The sequence below is a fragment of the Antedon mediterranea genome, chromosome 11 (assembly GCF_964355755.1).
Source record: "Antedon mediterranea chromosome 11, ecAntMedi1.1, whole genome shotgun sequence".
Classification (NCBI taxonomy): Eukaryota; Metazoa; Echinodermata; class Crinoidea; order Comatulida; family Antedonidae; genus Antedon; species Antedon mediterranea.
Window position 1 is genome coordinate 14,484,107 of NC_092680.1, and position 21,911 is coordinate 14,506,017.

Genomic DNA, 21,911 nt, shown 5'->3' on the forward strand with positions numbered 1-21,911 from the left:
AAATGTTGTATCCCTGACAGTAGTATTCATGTCTGTTTTTAATATATTGATTGTTTTAAATAATATAAATATTGTATATAGTAATAATTTTATTAATATACATTTTAACATTTTGAAAATGTACTCATATTATTTCCATTTTAATTGGCAAAATAAAATTGTATCTTGAATCTATATATAAATTTACGTAAGGGCAACATTCGGTAAATCGCGCGTAACTTCTGGAATTTTTACACGATGGTATATAAAGTTGGTACATACTGTCGATACTGATTTTCAACACCTAATGAAAACCATGCCATAACACTAATTAAGTTATTAGTTAGATAATTAGTCATTGACTATTATAACGAATTTAGGTTCAACTATTTGCCCCTAGGGGTGTTTTCTGATCGTGGTATACACTGTCTAATGGATGTCGATGCTGAAAAATACCCGCACACAAGAATACGAGGATTCTTCGCATTTACGATTTACGATCTTTCTATACGATAATTGTTGGAATAGTTGGAAACCGGTTGAACAGCTCGAGTGCAGCATCATAATGTTGAAGACAGGCCGATTTTCTTTTGATAGATTTAATACACAATACTTACTTAATACATGTATACAAATGAGATTCAAGATTCAATTTATTGTCACATAATATTACATAGGCCTACATGATATTTGTTTCCTGAGCTAAGAAACATAGATACAATACAATTTAAAACACAATATAAAAACGTAACACCTAAGTTAACTAATTATCTTGAAAAATGTACATTATAGATGACAAGCATATGGGAAAAAAGAGTCTCTAAAACGGTTCGTTTTAACTGGCATTCTACCAGATCTATTAAAACTTACAATTTAGTTTAATTTATTAAGAGTCGTTTAATTACAAAGATTACCTATACTTTCAATTTCTATGCCAATTATTTTACATGCTACTTTAGTTATTTTACAAATTTGATTGATGTTTTTCGTGGGTGTAATTAAATTTGAATACCATGCAATACAACAGAACGTCATAACAGATTTGATTATACTTTGGTAAAATAGGAACAGCGTGTCTTGTCCAACATTAAATGTCTTAAGCTTCCTAAGAAAAAGGCGTTGACTAGCTTTAGAATAGACACTGGGTATGCTTGTTCCAACTAAATTGATCGTCTATAGTTACACCCAAGTATCTATTTGTGTTCTGTTGGCTAGATACGCATTCATTGGTAACAATATTAGTTGTTCTATATCTTTGTTGTTTCTCCTAAAGTCGAAAGTCATTTCTTTAGTTTTCTTAGCATTTATAAAGATGATTGTCAGAGCACCATTTAATAACATGAGCGACCTCATTTCTGTACGCATTTTCATCATCATTAATTTAAGCCTTTGTAATAAATTACCATTCCTTAACATATACAGTATCATAGTATCTACATGAACATTCTAGAATAAGAGTAAGTTTAGATTTAAGAAACCATGTATAATTAATACAAGAACAATCAGGAACATTTCAGAATTATACTATTAATAGAAACTGTAATCTAATCCAATAGAATAAGAAGTATAAGAAATGATCTAGAAGGTTTTGAACATATTGTATATAAGGGAAAGTATGACAATTGTAAGAGGGGAGAAGGATTTTTGATTGAAGCATTTATTTTGAAGAAGGTTGGATATTAGAGGTTGGATATTAGATTGTAAAAGTTATTACATATTATGAAGCTGTTGTTTAAAGTGCTTACTGGATTGTTGAAAGTTGAAGTTGATTGGAATTAAAGCTTTGTTTTTTAGTTATTTTACAACTTTGTGGATTTTGTGTGTCACAAGGGAGTTCCTAAATTATTTTCAACCACTCGGAAACATACGTAAAGGGAGTTCGTGACTGCTCTGCATGTTACACACATATATCATCAGCAAACTTAAATATAATACAGGAACTATCAAAACATCTCAAATTACACATGAAATATTAAAATCTTAACCCTTTGTGTTCGATTACTAATATAATCACTAATCCATAAAGATATATACAAGGATGTACATTTAGATTCCTAAGCTTAGCTACTAACATATGGTTGAATTGTGTTGAATGCTGAACTAAAGTCTAAAAATATAGTTCTGGCATAGGATTTAGCTTTGTCTAAATGAACCAAAACAGGATGTAAAAAAGAAATCAGAGCGTTGTCAACACCTCCTTTAGCACAGTAGGCAAATTGACAAAGATCTGCAAACATCTGTGTCTGCCTAATTAAAATGTTCTATTCTATTATTTTCTCAAAACATTTCATAGTAACTGATGTCAAAGCTTTCGGTTTAGATGCCTTATTCAGAGGCGAAATATTAGCTGCTTTCCAAAAACTATTTAATGACCATTCAAAAAGATGTCCAAAAACTGGAGCTAATTCATGACAAAACATTTTCAGAACTTTCACGATATCAAATCTGGTCCGGATGCCTTTTTAGGTTCAATACATTTAAATAGTTGTTCTACTTCTGCTTTAGACACCTCCAATTTAACTGTATCCTTATTTATGTCGTTAGTAAGTAACAAATTTATAGCTTCAAATTCATCATTAAAGTCAGTAGTATCAGGTCGATTAAAAAAGTGGTTTACAAATGTCAATGGTTCTACATCGTCTGGTATCATGACATCATTTCCAATTACCTTCTTCATCCCATGCGCATTTCGGATTACCACTCTTAAATTTATTTCTATTTTTTTAAACCAAATTTGCGTTTGTCTCGCTTAACCACTTTATCTATTTTGCGCTAAATCTTCCTCTTCTCATCTCCATTACTCTGCTTAATTGCTAGTTGTTTGAGTTTCAACAAATACTTGATATCTGTGCTACAGAATCTGGTATATTTTTATTTTCTTTTTCTCAATTGTTGTAGACTCAGAATATATTGTGATATAACTGCTAACTACTACGGTGGCTTCTTCTAGTGTTGAGTTCTCAGTGAAGATATCCCAATCTGTCGTTTCCAGACAACATTTACGTCAGACCAAACTTTCACTTCTCTAATTACAGGCTTCTTTATGTATTGATTTGCGATGAATGTAGCATTCTAATCTCAAATCTCCCAGCTTAATTTTTTTGGTTTACACATTTACAAATAGGTAAATTTATGGGCCATTGGGGGATAAACTTAAAACCTTTAGATATAGTATTGCAATAACAATAATGTTAATACGTATTAATAATTTTGGTCGCCATTTGAATGGCAACTTTACTGTTAGATAATATAAACACATATACAAATAAACTTTATTACTTTGAGTGAGGATACTGTTATAAATATAAACAAATAATATACAAATAAATGTTATTACCCACAGTTGCTTCTCAAAGTTTGTATAAGTAATTAAAAAAAATTATAAACGCCGTAGTGATGTATCGTTACATGTACTTTTTACTATTTCAATCGTCTATGACAGTGACAGTTTGAACAAAGAATTAAATCGCAAATGTTTTACTGTATTTAGTGGTATTATTTATAGGCCTATAAAACACGAACAAAATATTTCGTTACTGAGTGGATAAAGAATATATTAAAAAATTGTTCCTCTTTGTACCGTACCCATCCTTTCCCTCATCTCTCAACCCTAATGTTACATACAAAACACAAATTGGGTTTGTTTATCAATTAGTCGAATTTACAAAATACTAAAAATGTCAGCCGTAGATAGGCCTAATAAGCTTTCCGCTTGATATAGCTTCTGAATATAATTATAGTCCTCTGGGGATATAGCTGGCTAAAGGCGCGGCGCGAAAAGACACGTGTTCATTTAATTTAAATTCAAAGAATTTCAATACATTATTTTTCCGTGTGTTGGACATACAGTCCTCAGTCCGATCGTGACTTCACTTTGTGTTGATTCGCGTCAAGTCAACCAATCAAAAGACGAGAATAAAAAATCGTTCAACCATGAGCCCTCATATAGACTCTCTTTTCCCAGACGTTTTTTGGGTGCAGCAGCTTGGATCTATCAATTAGTCGAGTATACAAAATTCCGAAAATGTCAGCCGTAGATAAAAAGCTTTCAGCTTGATATAGCTTCTATTCTGAATAAGTAGTCTTCTGGGAATATATCTGGATCATGGTTGCCTAAAGCCGGCCGCGGCGCGAAAATGTGGACTCATTTTGTGACAAATTTCTCAGGGTGCTGTGTCTATTCGTTTCTGCGATACGTACATTAATTAAAGTCGCCAGTTTTGTTACTCTGAAATTACTGTGTATTCGAGAACCATCTGCGAGCGAAGCGAGCGTACCAACCACACACCATCTAGTAAATGCAAATATTGTGAACCTTTGTAAATATGTAATTAAATAAATAATATTATATACTGCCCTCAAACTAAATTAGTACAAGTGAGTTGAAAGGAGCACCATCTCTCGCTCGTCGTTGGTCAATTTCATTATGCGTATTTTATATTGTGAGAGAATTGCGTCCTCTCGGGTGTTGTCTTTCTACACTAGGAACAGTATGGCGGACGAACAGATTATTACCGAAAAGGCACATTTAGCCGAGCAGCCTATAGTAGAAGTTATTACCGATAAGGTGGAATCTGTACCGAATTCAATAGGCTTAGTAGAAGTGAGTTATGATATTATACACGACAATACACGACATGGAACACGATAAAATAAAAAAAAATTAAAATGGTTAGCTTTCACACAGGAGACCCCTCTGCTGTGACTGTGTGGTGGTTTGGCTAGAGGGCCAGGCCTCTAGCTAGCTAGGCTACTAGTACTAGGTAGGCCTGAGGCTAGTAGGTGTGGACCAAGCTAGGCTAGGCTAAGAGGCCTAAGGCCTAGCCTATGGACTGGAACATCCTCTCAGTCTCACCTGTATCCCAATGTCTCTTAGATTAGGCCCCTAGGTTACTTTAGTAATTGATTAGCCGGTTTGTTTACATACAGTGGTAGTGTGGTAGCAAGGAAGCCGCTCACTCCGGCCGCCGTATCAGTTTAGCGCGATGTTATGCACTCCGGCCGCTATTTAATTCGACTTCCTGTGCAAAGGGGCCGTTTTAGTATGGAGCGCCCATATCTACGTTTTCTATACTGTTCAGTGTTATAACAAATTCTTGGTGACCAAAAGAATTAAAAGAAAAAAGAATTTAAATGGAACTAGCCTAGCCTAGTTGAATATTTATTAGCAACAATTTTACTTTTTTCATTAACATTCAAAAAAGTTGGAACTGCTTTTTCTTTCAAACTTAACTTAACTTTTTCCTTTCAAATAATCAAACACACGTCTAATTAATGCTTGAATAACAATATTTAATTTCTTTCTATGTACATTTTATAGCTTTACATTAACATTAAAAATTAGTTAAAAACCTTATTTTTATCTTGCCAGTACCCATACTTACTAATTATAGTTAATAACAATATGTAAAATATTAATAAATTTATTTCAAATAATCAAATATCCGTCTAATTAATGTTTATTTTGATTCTCTACAAAAAACGTGTCTCGGTTGTATGTACTGTAAAAGACTCATTGGGCGCTCCATAGCTGTGGCCGGAATGAATCGCGGCCGGATTGAAGCGCGGCCGGATTTAAGCGCGACCGGAGTGATCTGTATTCGGTAGCAATATGTTTTTGACAGTGGGACATCCTCTCATCTGTATGCAAATGATTGTTACTTAATTGTGGTGTAATAGTAGGTGAGAACAATAACATGTTTGACAGGAGACAAATGTAATTTAAGTAAGATGTAAGATTTAATGTAAGACTTTGTTGACAAAAGCAAAAGTCGTATGAACGGCTTATGAGTGGAGTTTTCCGTTAATATAGAGGTTCCCGTTTCTAAACACTGGTCGTTTCCCTTCTCCGTATGCTTTTGCCATTATTTCTCTGAGATTACGTTTCTTTTTAAGGTCAGTTTTTGGTAAGTCCTCTAGTACGAAGATCCCCTATTTTTCAACACATGACCTGTTTTGGCTTGCATCAGTACTTGGTAGCGCTGCGGTCGAAACAGAAATTTAGCGATAATATGTCTAGGTGTTCCGGTCGGTGAAGTACGGGGTTTGTCTGTACGGTGGGCATTTTTTACTGTAATGTTCGGTAGTTTTAGATCGTTCTTTATAATTTCATTGATTTTCTCAATTGGAATTTCATCTGTATTTTCTTTAGTTCCACCGAATCTCAAATTAAAACTTCTAGAGTATCTCTCAAGTTTGAGGATTTGATTTTGAAGTAATGTGACGTTGTTCCGGTCGGCGTCCATTGATGTCTTAACCGCTTCAATGTCCGTACAAAATGATACAATTTTCTTTTCTATCTCTACGATTGAATCACTAGTAAATGCGATCGATTTTTCTAGTTACGTTTGTTTATGTTCGATCTTGTCAATTCGACTTCCCATTTTGCCTCTGCAATGGGATTGGTAGCTATTTCATTACTTATTTCAACATTTCTGTTATGCCTAAAGACATTTTATATTTATTTATGGATAGGTGAACATTTTACAGTCTACAGAATTATATATTATGTAAAATGTTCGGGTAGCTTCCATGCATGCGGCTTTTGGCCTTAATGGAAGTCTCCCTGGTCCTTTTGTATATTTTTTGCTTTGTATTTTTTTCCTTTATGGATCAAATAAACTGATTTGTGACTTGTGTGACTTAAGACACTTAATTTTTAACCCTGACTGAAGAGACAAGTTGTCAGAGGCTTTGATTCAGTACTGTATCTCAAGTAGTAGACAAATTGATCTATTGCGTACTTCAACCGACAACTTCAGCAGAACCCAATATTTTTGTAGGTACAGTACTCTGTTACTAGGCTACAGCAATATTAATTTCTTGGTTTCTCTTCCAGATTGATCCTCATACAGCTGTAGTGGTCGCTGATCCAGCAAGCCTGAACAATGTTGCAAGTCAGGTATGACTTTACTTCAGTTGTAAAATGATATTAAAGTTCCTCCTCCATCCTGGAGTCAGATATCATCATTTGTTGTGAGGCTCAAGTTTTTTTCTTGACCCAACAAGTTGCATGCTTGCTTTTTCACCAATCCTTATTATCAAACAAAAATTTGTTTAAAGCTTAAAAATTCTGGAAATTAGCATTAACTAAAATTAGTCTTAACCACCAAAGCTACAATTAAACCATGCAACTGATGAATGATTATGATGATGTAATTTCAATCATGCATAGAGTAGAATGCCTGGCCAAACACTTTCATGTATAATGGTAGCAAGTTCAAAATACATTATGTCATTTCAATTTTTCGACAAACCAGAACTACATTACTTACTCGCCTAAAGAGCTCATTACTGCAAATTGTATTTTACTAGATGGTTCTTGAATACACTAGTAATTTCAGTGTTAAAAAACTGACGAGTAAATTAGCACCCCGAGAATTACTTCCGAAAGAGAAACTTGTCACAAAATAAGTTCAAATTTTTGAGTAAAATTTAAACAAACATTAGGGATAAGGAAGAGGATGTTTGCAAAATAAATATATTCTTTTATCCACACAATATACATATAAAAATAAACACAGTAAACATTTGTGATTTAATAATAATCTGTCATAGTCGATAGTAAAGTACAACGATACACCTCTACAATGTTTATATTTTTTGTAATTATTAATTAATACAAATGTTGAGAAGTTGAGTCAGTCAAAGTTTATTTGTATACCCACACTCACAGTAAGAAATTTGCGCTTCAAATTGTATTTACAGTCAAAATTTGTTATACACTACTTATACAGTAGAACCTATGTTTTACGTACCCTGATTTTGCATTCCCTGGATTTTACGTATGCTTAAAATGACAGATGACGTCATCATTTTCTTACATTGAGGGCGCAATTTAACAACAACAAAGCACAAAGGCATGGCTGTGAGTAAGGAACTCTGCTGTGTGAGACAGCTACACGCATGCATTCCCCTTACAGCAGCGACTGTTTTTATTGATATAAAATACAAGAACATTGATATTTTAATTTACACTTTATTTAAAAATTGCACAGCCTGTATATACTGTAGTTAGTTGCCTAGATTAGTCTAGGCAAGGCCTAGCTAGTAACCACCTGGATGCTGTACAGCCTTTTTAGCTACGATCTACGTATTTGGGGGTCAATTTAAAGTCAATTTTTACATACGCCTGGTAAAGGAATACATGACATGATGGTAACGGAATTACGCGTCTGATTATTGATTCGAATAGAACATCAAATAATAATTTTAATATTATGTTTTTTAGTGTTCTCATGGAACTTTAACAATGATTGATGCCCATTTAAATTAAACCAGATTTTATAAAATCATCACATGAATTGGTTGAATCTACCTACTATAATAATAAAAAAAAATGCGCCTATCTGTGGTTTACAGAGCTTAGTCAATATATGTATGATCTGTCCACTGTATTATTTAAGTCATTTACACTATAAACAAAATGTTCCAAATTTAAACATTTTAACAAATTGAATTGTGAAGTTTAATTTTCATTGTCATATTCAAGAGCCTAGCCAAAATTTCTCTAATATTATCACTATTAAACTTTAACTGGCTTTTGTATACACTGTACAGTACTACAGCCATCATCAAACTACCGTGATCATTATTAAATATAAGTTTATTCACTACTGATTCAGATAGATCCTTAAAGTGGTGCCCGTAAAGGGAATGAATTTTAATGATTTTAGCATAGATTGGAAATATAGTATCTACCATATACTGTACTGTGACTCTATACTAATTAAAATTACTATAGATTTGTTTTGGAATTGGATTCATTATTTATTAATTAATTGTTGATTAACTTCATTTAGAAACCATTTATACAGTACTAAAACATATGTATATAATAATTAAGGTTTATTACTTTATACATAACCCAATGTAATTCTGTTACCATGTAATAATACCATTAATTTATACCAAAATTTAATTATGTTACCCAGACTTTCTAAAAAGTTGTTGACTATTTTTTAGGGAAATCTTGAAAACATTTTTTTTAGATATTGTCCTCCAAAATTGGTCTTTTTGTGCTCGTTTTTTCCAAAAAGGTCCTGTCTTTTATTATGATTCGTAACTTTTGAACTTTTGCATTGCATAGAATGTATGTATTTTAGTAAGATTATTTATATTGACAGTCGGTATTTCTGAAATACAACATAAAATATTGTTAAAAAATGTTTCAACAAGATCTTTCCAGACATATAATTTTTATTCACATGGGTACTGTACATAAGAAATAATATATTTTTAACTTTAAACTTTTTCAAATTTCATGATTCGTACCTTTTATTTTTGTTCTGTACCATCTAGTCTATATATAAATTTATGTAAGGACAAAATTCGTGGAATACTGGTATTAGTGACCATTCTATCATCATTCGTCATCGTAGCCCTGTTACCTGCTAAAACTGCAACATGTACTGTATGCCCATAAAGCTAAATTGTGCAAAAAAACTGTCTACTAAGATGAAGGCAAAGCAAATGAAGCCGAAGATGCTAAATTTGAACTAGATTTAATGGCTAAATTGTAAAATTGATAACAAGGAAGTCACTATAGATGGTTATAATATATGAATGTAGATTAGATAGATCAAACTGTAGATCAGATGTTGGTGTTTTATTTTATATTAAATCGGGAATCGTATTTAAAGAATTAAGTACCTTAATAAAGAGAAGATGATGTTGAAGCACTCTAGATAAATTAACCCACTCCAGTAAACCTATGCTTCTTGATACGATATACAGACCACCAAGTACCACATCTGAATATTTATGTAAATTAGGTACCATGTTTCAAAATTGTACTATGCTTTAGGAATCTATGAGCACTTACTGTAGATAAGGCAAAGATCGTTGTTTATTGACAGTTCAGCTTTCAATACTATTCCACCAAGTGTACTACTGTATTGAGGAAGCTGATAAACAATGAATGTAAATCCTTATTTTATTTTCAAAACACACTTTATGAACAATTTAAGACCAATTTTAAGTGTGTAGGACATAAAGGTCAGAGCTCAATATTTAGAAAAATGACCTTTCCTGCCATTTTTTGACAACATTTTTATTAGAGAAAATAGAAATATATGTTGTATACAATTTAAGACCAAATAGAAGCCTCTACAGTTGTCATGTATAATATAATCAAGTCTTCTTTAGTCTGTATACATCTATGACCTACGCTGCTCTCTTACAAATTCCTAAAAATACAAAAATCGCAGATTACTCATTCTTGTGATTTAAACTGTATTCTTTGATTTCAGTTTTCCAACAGACAGTGCAGTCTATTAATTTAAAGACAGTTTACCTATGTTTTTTACATCTAATTTAAGGGCACAAACTAGTATATTTTATGCAAAAATAAATAATATATTGACCAACTGTTACGATAATTTTTTCCATCTCGAGTGGTTACAAATATGTGAAAAAAAAAGATTCTAATAATTTAAAAGAGAAAATTCAACTCGAGCTACATAGGTAGTGTATTGTTTTTCTCTTGTTATCATAATTAACCTTAGAACATACATTTAAGGCAAGGAATGACCTGGTTTAATGTTATACTGTATATGCATTATTTTTACAAAATGTCCACAATTTCAGGTAAATATTTGACTGAATGAATTTGTGCCATGCTGGATAATGGTTTTCTTATGATACAATGTACAGTATGCAGTTGCCTACATTACCACTTCATTTCTAAAATCAAAACTACTCAGCTTGACACAATACATACATGTTCAGACTGTGCTTTGTACATTAAAAAAAAGAAGAGTTTTTCACCATATTCAAAATGTACCTACCGCCACATTTTAATTTAGGCACTGGGTTTAAATCCTATTGATATAGTATACAAATAATGTTTATGAGTGTAATGGTACAAATAATGGCACGAGGTGAATGATGAAAGGTTATATTTCAACTCGGCTCATCGCCTCGTTGAAATATAACCTTTCATCATTCACCTCGTGCCATTATTTGTACCATTACACGAATACAAAACTTTCATTATTTGTTTTATATAACATCTAAATAAATTCTAGTTATTTGAATCAAATAAAAGGTAGCCCTAGCCAAAGTTTACTACATTTCATTCACACACATTGATTAAAAACAGTAACATTTCGTTTTAAATAATTTTATATTAAATGTTATATTTATATGGATTTTGTAAACACACCTACTTTTGTGTTAATTATGTCAACAAACGACCAAACAATCCTAGGCCTAGCAAGGCTAAAACGCCTAGGCTAGGCCTAGCCTAATACTAGCATGGCCTAGGCTAGACCTAGTAGCCTAGTACTAGCTTGGCTGAAAGGCAAAACTTCGACAGACAATTGGAACTTATCTAAGCTAATTATGGTTTTTCCAACAATTCCACGTCCTGTAGGGATGTCCCCATTAATTAATCAAAATCCTAAAAACGATCTAAAGCTAATTTAAATGCCTTTTTGAATGAAATTAGTACATAATGTCCAAATCGTACACAAATATCTGCTGCTGTTGCATATCTCGCGGTGGTGTTTACAAATGAAACTCAGACCAGACGACAGGTGGCGCTGTTGTATTTCACAGTACATAGTCATATCATAGGATAATTTTTGTACTAGATTTTTTTTCATCCGCGAGACGTTTTTTTTTTCGTACACAAAAATGTTTCAAAAAGTACTATTTAACGATCGTTGAATAGTGCGTACTATTGCACGCCATGTGACCTACATTCGTCCAATCAAATGACAGGAATTTATTTAGGTGTTATATAATATAATCTTTTGTGAAGTGATAGTACCATCTTTTTAATTAGGAAGCTGGTCTCAAACAAAATGAGATAATTATCATTTTTTGAGGAATATTGTATTTTCGGGATTACAGTTTGTTTATTTGTTGTTTTAATTATTTATGTTGATAGGGAAATTCTGTTGTTCAGTCGCCAAAGCCACGAGAATTTCATTCACTATCGTTCAAGATGAAGGTGATCGAGAAAGCCAAACAAGTTGGTAACTGTGCAGCGGGAAGAGAATTTAAAGTTCCGGAGTCGTCCATACGTAAATGGCGGAAACGACATTCCCTTGCAGGTGCCATATCCACCTTGACTACTCCTGGGTCGACACGATACGCCATGCGGCATCCAGACATCGAAGATGACTTGGTGACTTGGATACGCAATCTAGATGCCCAAGGCATTTCGGTAAAGTATTCCGATATTCGGGATAAAGCTATGGAATTTGCTCGAGAACGAAACATCCCGGAGCACATGTTCAAAGCACGCTCATCGTGGGTACAGCGATTTCTTCAACGCCATAACCTAAGTACTGCAAGACAAATTGCTCGTAGACAAAAACGTGAAACTGAGCAGCAATTATTTCAAAATGCAGAAGAAGTAAGCAATTAATATGATAGCAATAATAATAAGATAATTTGAAATTAAAATTATTTGTAATTTACACGTTGTCCATTTTATTATGTTAGACTGACCATGGAGCTATAAAATTAGCTCTAATTTCATAGCTCCATGGACTGACATGCTCCTAGTACTGGTTGCTGGAACAAGTCTTCTCGGATAAGCAATATAATCCGTAGGACACAGTTCATCATTTGAAATGAGTAGGAGGTTATCCCGGTGAACTAGTTCACAAAATAGCCCCTGTAAAAGGGGGATAATACCACCTATCTGATAAGACAGTGATTCATTTACTATTGGTAATCCTTTGTTACATGTGCCAAAGACATAAAATAAAAATACATAATAAATTTAAATACATATAAAATTTGATTTGAGTGAGATATTAATGATTTGGACTTGTTACCTTCTGTTATAAAGGTGAGCATTTTTAAACCAAACCATACATTCTATAATTGGCTAACATTTTACAGTAAATTTGTTTTATTCCATCAATTGTTTAAAAATGACCTTGTATTGTTATTTTTTATCACTTTGCTTTATAGTTTTATTTTGTGGATGGTGTAATAACATTAAATTTGATGATTTCATTTTTTGGAAATATGATGGTACCCGTACCCACTTGTTAATATTGAGTGCATAGAGAATTACAATAAGATAGGCCACACATAGACAAGCTGACAGGATCTTGGTTTATACGTTGTTAATCTTGTGTTTTGACACTTGTTTGCTATTCTTCTTCTTCTTTTTAGATTGTATTATCAGCAGCAATGGCAGCCCAGATAAGCTTAGAAGATCTTCAAACGATTAGTTCACCAGTTGCATATGTTAGACGTATAGAGAAATTTTCTGCATCTCACAGACTTCACAGGTACATAGAAATTTCTTAATTTATTGTGTTAACATAGGCTCATTCATTTATTCAATAACACATTCTTTACACATAATAATTAAATAAGCAAGTTCGATAATGAGTTCAAACATAGTACTGTACATTGATAAATTGGTACAATTGGTAATATAATTGGATCACATTGAGATGCAAAATATGAAAAACAATAAATCGAAACAGTTGGAAAAGCTTTTGAAAAACTACAAATGGCATTGTTTAATAAAGCTTTGTCATGCGATACTTTTTCTGAAATTACCTAAAATTTTGCAGTTAAGGTAAAGTTATCTATGGACAAGGAGGTCAGAGGTTACTTATAGAGGTTTATATAGTGTACATTAAAAAATGTCTCTTGCAAAGTCCATAAAGTTCAATTGTTTTACAATATGTGGAATTGATAGATGAATTGATTGGTCATGTAATGAAGGAATAAGTTGTTTTCTTCATTTTTTTCCTAGTATTTATTTTACGCATGAAGAAAATAAACAAGTTTATGGAAAGTGTAACAATCCAAATGGACATGGACATAATTATACAGGTACAAGAAACATTCTTATTATAATTAATTTTACAACAACCCAGTAAGCCTTTCAAAAATAGAAAAACGTGGTGTGGCACAAAAGCATTAGAGGATTTAATCAACATTTAGCAAACCAGTATATAACTAGATTTAATTCGTCACTATGACGAATTATAGGTTATATGCATTGATTTAAATAAAGATATATTGACTGATTGATTTTCTCAAAATCTTTAATTATTTATAATATATTATAGGATCTTGCTAACACAAATACAATAGCCGGTATCACAATCCGATCAAAGATCCCTCTGCGTATAGTGTCATAAACCACCCTTGTTACATAATTATAAAGACATAAGTTTCTTTTTATCTATATTTCATTATAAATCTATACAAAAACTACAAACCAAAATCTGATAAAATTAAATCAAATGATGACCTACCCCAAAACGACTGAATGATTTCTTCAGTCGTTTTGACACTTACCCTCTCCATCAAGACAATAATTATGAAAATGGTAATGATGTACTGTTAGTTGTTCTTGAAGAGAATACTTGTAATGAGTTTAGTAGATGTAAGTCAAATAAGTCAGCTGGTCCAGACGGTATATCCCCTATGCTTGTTAAACATTGTTGCAAACAGATTGCCCATATTTTTACATACATTTTCAATTTCTCTCTTATATCTCAAATTATTCCGCGATGTTTTAAAGATTCTATAATAATTCCAATTCCGAAACGTTCCCCACTCGAAACCCTGAATGATTATCGACCTATAACATTAACGTCTGTTCTGATGAAATGCTTTGAACATATAGTCCTTAATTACTTGAAGGCCAAGTGTCCTCGAGATCTTGACCATTATCAGTTCGCCTATAGACCAAACCGGTCTACCGAAGATGCAGTATCGATCACTTTGCATAGGATCTTAGAGCATCTCGAACGTGATAAGAGATATGCTAGATTTTATATATAGATTTTAGTTCAGCATTTAATACGTTTGTACCGTATAAGTTACACACTAAGATGGTTGAAATCGGTTTCGATATTTCTATACGTAACTGGGTGTTAAACTTTTTAACTGATCGACCCCAACGTACTAAAGTGGGTACCATTATATCGGCTAGCGTATTATAAATACAGGTGTACCACAGGGCTGTGTTCTGTCGCCCTTTCTTTTTACTTTATTTACCTATGACTGTGTTACCTACTACAGTAACTGTCATATCGCTAAATTCGCGGATGATACTACCATTGAAGGTCTAATCAATGATGACAGTGATGAGTCTAATTATCGCAACCAAGTTAAACGAGTTGTAGACTGGTGTAGCGAAAACAATCTGTTCTTGAATGTATCTAAGACTAAAGAAATGGTTGTAGACTTCCGTAAATCACTTAATGTCAGATATCCAATATTTATTAATGGTATATCAGTTGAGTTTGTAGAAGAATTTAAGTTCTTGGGTATTTATATTTCAAATGATCTGAAGTGGCATATTAACACACGTAACATTATTAGAAAGGCCCAAAGAAGAATCTACTTCCTACGTAGACTTAAATCATTTTGTATAAACTAATAAATAATGTCGTCGTTCTATAGGTCAGTTATAGAGAGTGTCATAACGTATTCTTTAACGGTATGGTTTGGTAGCACTACCGAAAATGAAAATAGTCAAGACCGCATCGCATATAATTGGATCTGCACAATTTCCTTTGGAGAACATATTTTCGGATCGTCTTCTGAAAAAGGCAGTGGCTATCAAAGATGATCAATTTCATCCGGCCTCTAGTATGTTCCAGTTGATGCGCAGCGGTCGGCGATTTCGTTCTATTAAGGCCAATAAAGCACGATTTACAAATAGTTTCTTTCCAGGAGCTATTAGAGCCTTAAACATAATGTAGACACTTTTTGTAATGTTTTTGTTTTTGAGTTTGTGTTGTGTCCGTTTTCTTTAAAAAAATGATAATAAATGATACTTGACTATACACTAAGAAATAAAATTGAACAAACAATATGGATAATAAAAAGAAAAATCATGTTTCGTTTGGTTTCCCAAGGTGAGACTCGATCTCGGTACCTTGAATGCCATAGACACGAGCACAGACCACTGAGACATACACAACTGACTTAAAGTCATAGAAAGATTCCTCTGTGTATTTACTACGCAATAACCACTTTGGTGCAGATAGATATTACATACATCAATGAATTATAATTTTTTACTATGGTGACATCTTTAAAAATTAAAAAAAAATGATGCACTGTCAAACTATATACTTTTAACTTTAGTTTATGAACATTTTAAGGAAGAAAGTTAATGTTAACGTGATTTTTTTAAATTGCTAGATTAAATTGCTAGTTAAATTAATAGACCGCGTAATTTTTTATTGTGCGCCATAAAATCATAAACACATCGATTCCTGGCCATAAGGAATAAACTCTGAAAAATTTACTTAGCTAAACTGATATTAAGATAATTGACGGACAAAATAGTGCTTAAGGAAAGAAAAAATAAATAAAGAAATAAATAAATAAAGATTCTGACAGAATCAAGATGTTATATGCATGATAATGCATATAACCTAATAATGTACTGGTTAAAAGTATTGGCAGGGATGCGTACCTTGCCTTTTGAATTTGAACCAAAGCGTATTGTTTTGCATTATAACATTTAACTGCCAAACACAAAGATCTTCGTGTTTGGAAACACAACGCTTGACTGCCAAACACGAAGATCTTTGTGTTTCGCGTTTTTTTTACTATAAATATGGACACTATATTCGGTCTGGACCGTCAATATTTTACTATTTGAAGATAACTAATCTGGTTACGAACGACTGTCAAAATAGTACCTGTCGAAATAACAAAAACCGCGCATCACAGTAGCTTGGCGCATTGTGTATCGGTCTCGCACTAGCTATGCCGCCGAAGCATTACGAAGGTTTTTGTGGATTGACATGTTTGTTTGTTATCTGAATAAAAAAATAATGGAGTCATTTTCAATATGAAGTCTTTAATTTTATTATTGTATGTATACCCTAATTGTTTTGGTGTTTCACTGTAAGTATTAATCGAGTTTCATGCAACAAACTTGTTTAGAAATGGTATGGATATTATCATCAGTTTACTAGGCTAGTAGTACTGGGCTAGCCTAGGCGTAAAACGGTTCCGGACCAACCTTAGGCCTCGTTAACTAGGCCTGGGGTCTTTACTATGTGGATTTTGGCGAAACATTATGATTTAAAAAATGTAATACATTTTTCGATAGTGATAACTTGTTTTTATAGGCCTTATCGGTGCCGTGTAAGTAACTCTTTCGTTGTTTGTTGATCTCACTGGGCGATATTTTCATATTGTGATGTCTTGCACAAAATCGCGAATATCTTGACTTTCTTGAACGAAACTACAAAAAACTCAGTGGGTTAAATTTATTTTACTATTACGATTTACATTACGATTTGAAAATCGTTTTTGGTAGCATTGTAAAGCTAAAATCTTTATGATTATTTTAGTCTAAATTACATATAAATCATATCACATACATAGTTTCAATCAGCTTTAAATTGGGCTAAAAACCTCTGGCAGTAAAAGTGTTAAACTAGTATCGTATATTAGTACTGAAGGCTGCCATCTTTGTATGAAGCAGAAAATTGAATTTATTTATAAATGTATGTGTTATTTGAAGCTCAAATTATGATTTGTACTGTAAGATTTGCATTTTGGAGGCGTTTCATCATTATAGGGCAGAAGGTTTTTTTAAAGGTTGTTAAGGCACAAAGTTTTTGTTTAAATACTGTGTGAATAAATTTACGACAGAAACGGGACCAGATTTCAGATACTAGCCTCAATTGTGATTAAAAAATTATTCCCTATGACTCCACTTTTTCGACCTGCATTGAGGCTAAAGATGACGTTTCTTGATGAGTGATTTTCTTGTGGAAAAATGTTCAGCAGAAATGCTATTAAAATGTGCTAAATACTAGCCTTTTTTCCATTATGCAAATTTATTTAGTGCAAAGCTAAAGCGTTGACTAATGCTTATGCATATTAATATTTTCGCATATTAATATTTTCATCTACTTTTTCTTTCCTCCTAACATCAGGAGAGTTGGGGCATCTGCAATGACACACTATCCACTTAGTATCACATTTAACATGATATTTAAATTCCCACTCTCATCGCTTTCTGATTATGATGCCATTGACAAACTAATGTTATTTTTGTTTATATTTCAGTTGAAGTTATTTTAAGAGGCAAGGTAAGATAGTTATGTTTTGTAATAATTATATGTTTATAATATCAGGGGCGTAGGCTTGAAAGACACCCCCTCCCACAAAAAGGCAAAAAGATCTCTATGGGCCTCTATGCCTGACATTTTCAAAGTATAAGTGCAATTTATAAAGACCTGCAGCTCTAGTTTCTCAGCTAAGCCCCAACCATAGATCTGTTCATACTTTTATATTACGATTCATATTTCGAAGTACAAGTTCATTCCCTGGGGACCTAACACCTCTATTTTTCAAAATTTTCTTAGCTTAGCTCCAACCATGGTTAGATGGTTCTGGAGCCTTTCCGGGGACCTAGCAGCTTCATTTCTTAAAATTTTATTACAGATCAGCCCTGAAGGATTAGGGAGGGGTTAGTGTTAATCCCGCATTTAACATTTTTCGCATCCCCTAGACAGCAACAAGCCTATGCCTCTGAATATGTTGATAGTAGTTATGTTTTACTCTATGGCAATATTGCCATATTATGTTTAACCTAAGCATGTATATGGTTAACCTGATCATGTGTACAGTATATTTAACCTTAAGATGTTTTGTTTAACCTAACGATGTTTATGTTCAACCTAAACATTTTTATGTTCAACCTAAATATGTTTGTTTAACCTAAACATGTTTATCCTAACCATGTTTATGTTCAACCTAAATATGTTTTGTTTAACCTAAACATGTTTATCCTAACCATGTTTATGTTCAACCTAAATATGTTTTGTTTAACCTAAACATGTTTCTTGTTACCTAAAGGTGGATCCTAAGACTGGAATGGTAATAAACATAAACGATTTAAAGAATGTAATGCAGGTAGGTAAAGCAGTTTATTTATCAATATTAATTCAAGTGTTCTGTGTATTTTTGACAAAACCACTTCTTTTTCATATTGGTAAAATGCTTGCTATTTTCTTTTTATTTAAAATGTTGTCTGAAAAGCAAAAGCACAAAAAATTGTCTCTCATCATCTTACAGAAAGCCATCATGGAGCCTCTAGATCACCGAAACCTAGATGTGGAAGTGGACTTTTTCAAAACTCGTGTTAGCACATCGGAAAATGTAAGCATCTTTATCTGGAACCAGATGCTGGCGCATCTACCACATCCAGAACTACTGTATGAGGTTAAGTTACACGAAACTGACAAGAATGTTGTGTCGTACAAAGGAGAAATAAGTGAAAGTTAGTCAGCTTTGTTTATTGTCAGATGTTTTGCTGAACTCGTACATGTTGTTCTCCAGTAGGCTTGAAGCCACTACTTTACTTTCAGATCACTAGCCTGGCATTCATATCTCTTCCACCGACAGCTAGGCTAATTTGTTTTAGTTAAGCTAGGCTAATTTGTTTTAGTTAAGCTAGGCTAATTTGTTTTAGTTAAGCTAGGCTAATTTGTTTTAGTTATTTACTAGAAGCACTTATATTGTAAAGAAAAACAACATATCCGTGTTAAACAGAAAACCAGGTCTTAAGTTGACATTTAGCATTTGCTTTTTTCAATGCCACTACAAATATACAGTATGTCTATATTTAAATCAAGCAGATATTATTGTTTTTTTCCCAAATAATTAATTAGTCAAATCATGTTAAGTTATCTTACCATAAATATTATATGAATCAACATTACTGAATTGGTAAAAGGGAACATATTATATCAAAATCTGATACTTCAGATATTAAATAGCAATTTTCGTGTTGGCAGAATTCAGTTGCTTAATGTACATAATATTGTACTGTATATGGACATAGGAGTACTAGTAATCATTTTATTAGTTTTGTTTGTACAGTAAACATGTACAAAATTCTACTTATCCTATTTATGCACAATTCATTCCAAATTATTAATTAATGTTAATACCAGTAAATGTTATGAAAAGGTTAAATTACTAAAATATAATATGCATTTAGATGGCTACTCTAAAATGTCTATTGTTTATTGTAGAATACTGTATACTCAATTATAACCAAACACTCTATAAATGCTAATTGTTTGTTTTTTTAATGAACACTATCAGTTTGATGAAAGTGTGTGATGTGCCCAAAAATCATTGTGTCCATATAATGGGCACATTAAATTGTCACATAAAGTGTAGAGAGCTTAAGAGCCATTGTCTGTAAAAATCAAAGATTTGGTGGCAGATGTAAAAAAATGGATTTCTCTCAAATTTTTACCATGAATAGACATTTCAATAAAAAGCATATCTACAACATTCATTTTAATTTTTAGCCTCCGTTGCCATGACAACGGTCAATTATCCAAATTTTGTTGTTTTTGCCATTTTTCACAGATTTTCTATAGTGAAAAAGTACAAACTTGTATACTTATTTTAACCAAAAATACTTACATTATACGGTTTTTGTTTATAGCAGTGTAAACAACATGTATTGAGTTCCATTTAATGTAGAAAAAAAATAAATTACAAAATGGAGTTTGGTTGATACCATTATTTTAAAAAGGGGTGTTTTTAAAAAATATTTTTTTTATAAAAGTATACCTCATAAACGTACCTATAACTTCCAAAGTGGTGTTTTTAAATCAATGAGGTTTTTTAATTTGATAGTCAATAGGTTTTTCAACAATAATCACGAAAAAAACACTGGGGTAAATTTCGTACATAGGTTTTGTGTTGCCAGGAAAATACGAAAAATGCAAAAAATATAACAAAATATCAACAAACAAAACACATGAAACACAATTTAAATATGGCTAATCCAATAATAAAATGTATATATGGCTCGTCATATTGCTACTAGAGTCATACAAATAGTTTAGATAAAATAGGAGAATGTGTTGCCAGGTTTATTTCAATTAATTGCCAGAAAAACAGTATTTTGCATTGAAATATTTAGTTGATGGAAAATAATGTTAAACTTGGAAATAATTGAGTCAATGGTTTTTATAAATTTTTAAATCTATTTTGTGTAAAGAGATACAGAAAGACCTCCCAAAAAATCTGACCTTGTAAATAGGTCATTTGAGGTCAAAAGGGGTCAGATTGCAAAACAGGACAGGTCCCCACTTTACTACAACTATTAATGTTTGATCAAAATTTACAAGATAGTTCATAACAATTCTCAACAATTTTCATATTTTACCTATAGTGTTACCTTAGCAACCATTTCTATGTGTAACTAAGGAAAGTAATTTTTAAAAAACGTAAAAAATGGCGTTTTTATAAATACAAAGAATTGATTGCATTTGTACATGTTTCTCAATTTTACTTCTACTGCATTCCATTAATGACAAACTTGACCTTGTAAATTCATTCATTTTGAGGTCAACATTTTACCATAGTAACTGTTTCTATGCGAAAATTTAAAAAAAATAAGGGGTTTTTCATAAATAAAAAACATTTTTTCTACATAGTTTTACATTTCTACTTTTTGCCAAATTTACTTTAAATACTGAATCCTAATAATCTCAGAAAGAAAGTCTTGACGAATCTGAATAAAGGTTAAAAAAATGACCTTTAGTGTTATCTTAAACCTGTTTACGTAACAAATGATATTTAAAAAAAAAATTAAATATGGAGTTTCATGAAAAAATAAAAATTTTACATATTGAGGTCAAATGACATCAACATTTTACCTATAGTGTATTGTAGCAACTGTTTCTATACGTAACTAAGTACAATATTTTTAATATGGGGTTTCATGACTACAAACAATTGATTACATAGCTTTACTACCTTTTCCCAAATTTACTTATCTACTGAATCCCAGAAAATGTCTGACCTTGTGAAAAAAATTTTTTGGGTCAAGTTATGTCAAAATGTATTATCTATGTTATCTTAGAACCTGTTTCTATGCGTAACTAAGGATAATTGTTTTGTTAAATACAGTTGAACCTCCCGTAAGTGGCCACCCT

At 32.2% G+C, this 21,911-nt stretch overlaps 1 protein-coding gene across 2 annotated transcripts; it reads left to right on the forward strand.

The window, feature by feature from the left end:
- The first annotated feature begins 4,321 nt into the window (after positions 1-4,321).
- On the forward strand, positions 4,322-20,145 carry LOC140062752 (uncharacterized). Of its 2 annotated transcripts, XR_011847531.1 has the most exons (9): positions 4,322-4,582; positions 6,818-6,880; positions 11,873-12,343; positions 13,117-13,235; positions 13,712-13,791; positions 18,013-18,035; positions 18,805-18,861; positions 19,024-19,357; positions 19,406-20,145. XR_011847531.1 is itself a non-coding variant. In XM_072109076.1 (8 exons), exons 1-8 carry the CDS (start codon positions 4,406-4,408, stop codon positions 19,231-19,233), a joined length of 1,200 nt encoding a protein of 399 aa, XP_071965177.1. In that variant the 5' UTR covers positions 4,322-4,405; the 3' UTR covers positions 19,234-20,145. The 2 variants fall into 2 exon arrangements, 1 of the variants encoding a protein (XP_071965177.1); XM_072109076.1 differs by having other exon boundaries at positions 19,024-20,145.
- Positions 20,146-21,911: the final 1,766 nt, after the last annotated feature.

Excerpts from the sequence above, each read along its gene's own strand:
- LOC140062752 (XM_072109076.1), top strand. The coding sequence starts at position 4,406 with ATGCGTATTTTATATTGTGAGAGAATTGCGTCCTCTCGGGTGTTGTCT. Across the intron at positions 4,583-6,817 it reads ATTCAATAGGCTTAGTAGAA|ATTGATCCTCATACAGCTGT; the intron begins GTGAGTTATGAT and ends TTTCTCTTCCAG. Across the intron at positions 12,344-13,116 it reads TATTTCAAAATGCAGAAGAA|ATTGTATTATCAGCAGCAAT; the intron begins GTAAGCAATTAA and ends TCTTCTTTTTAG.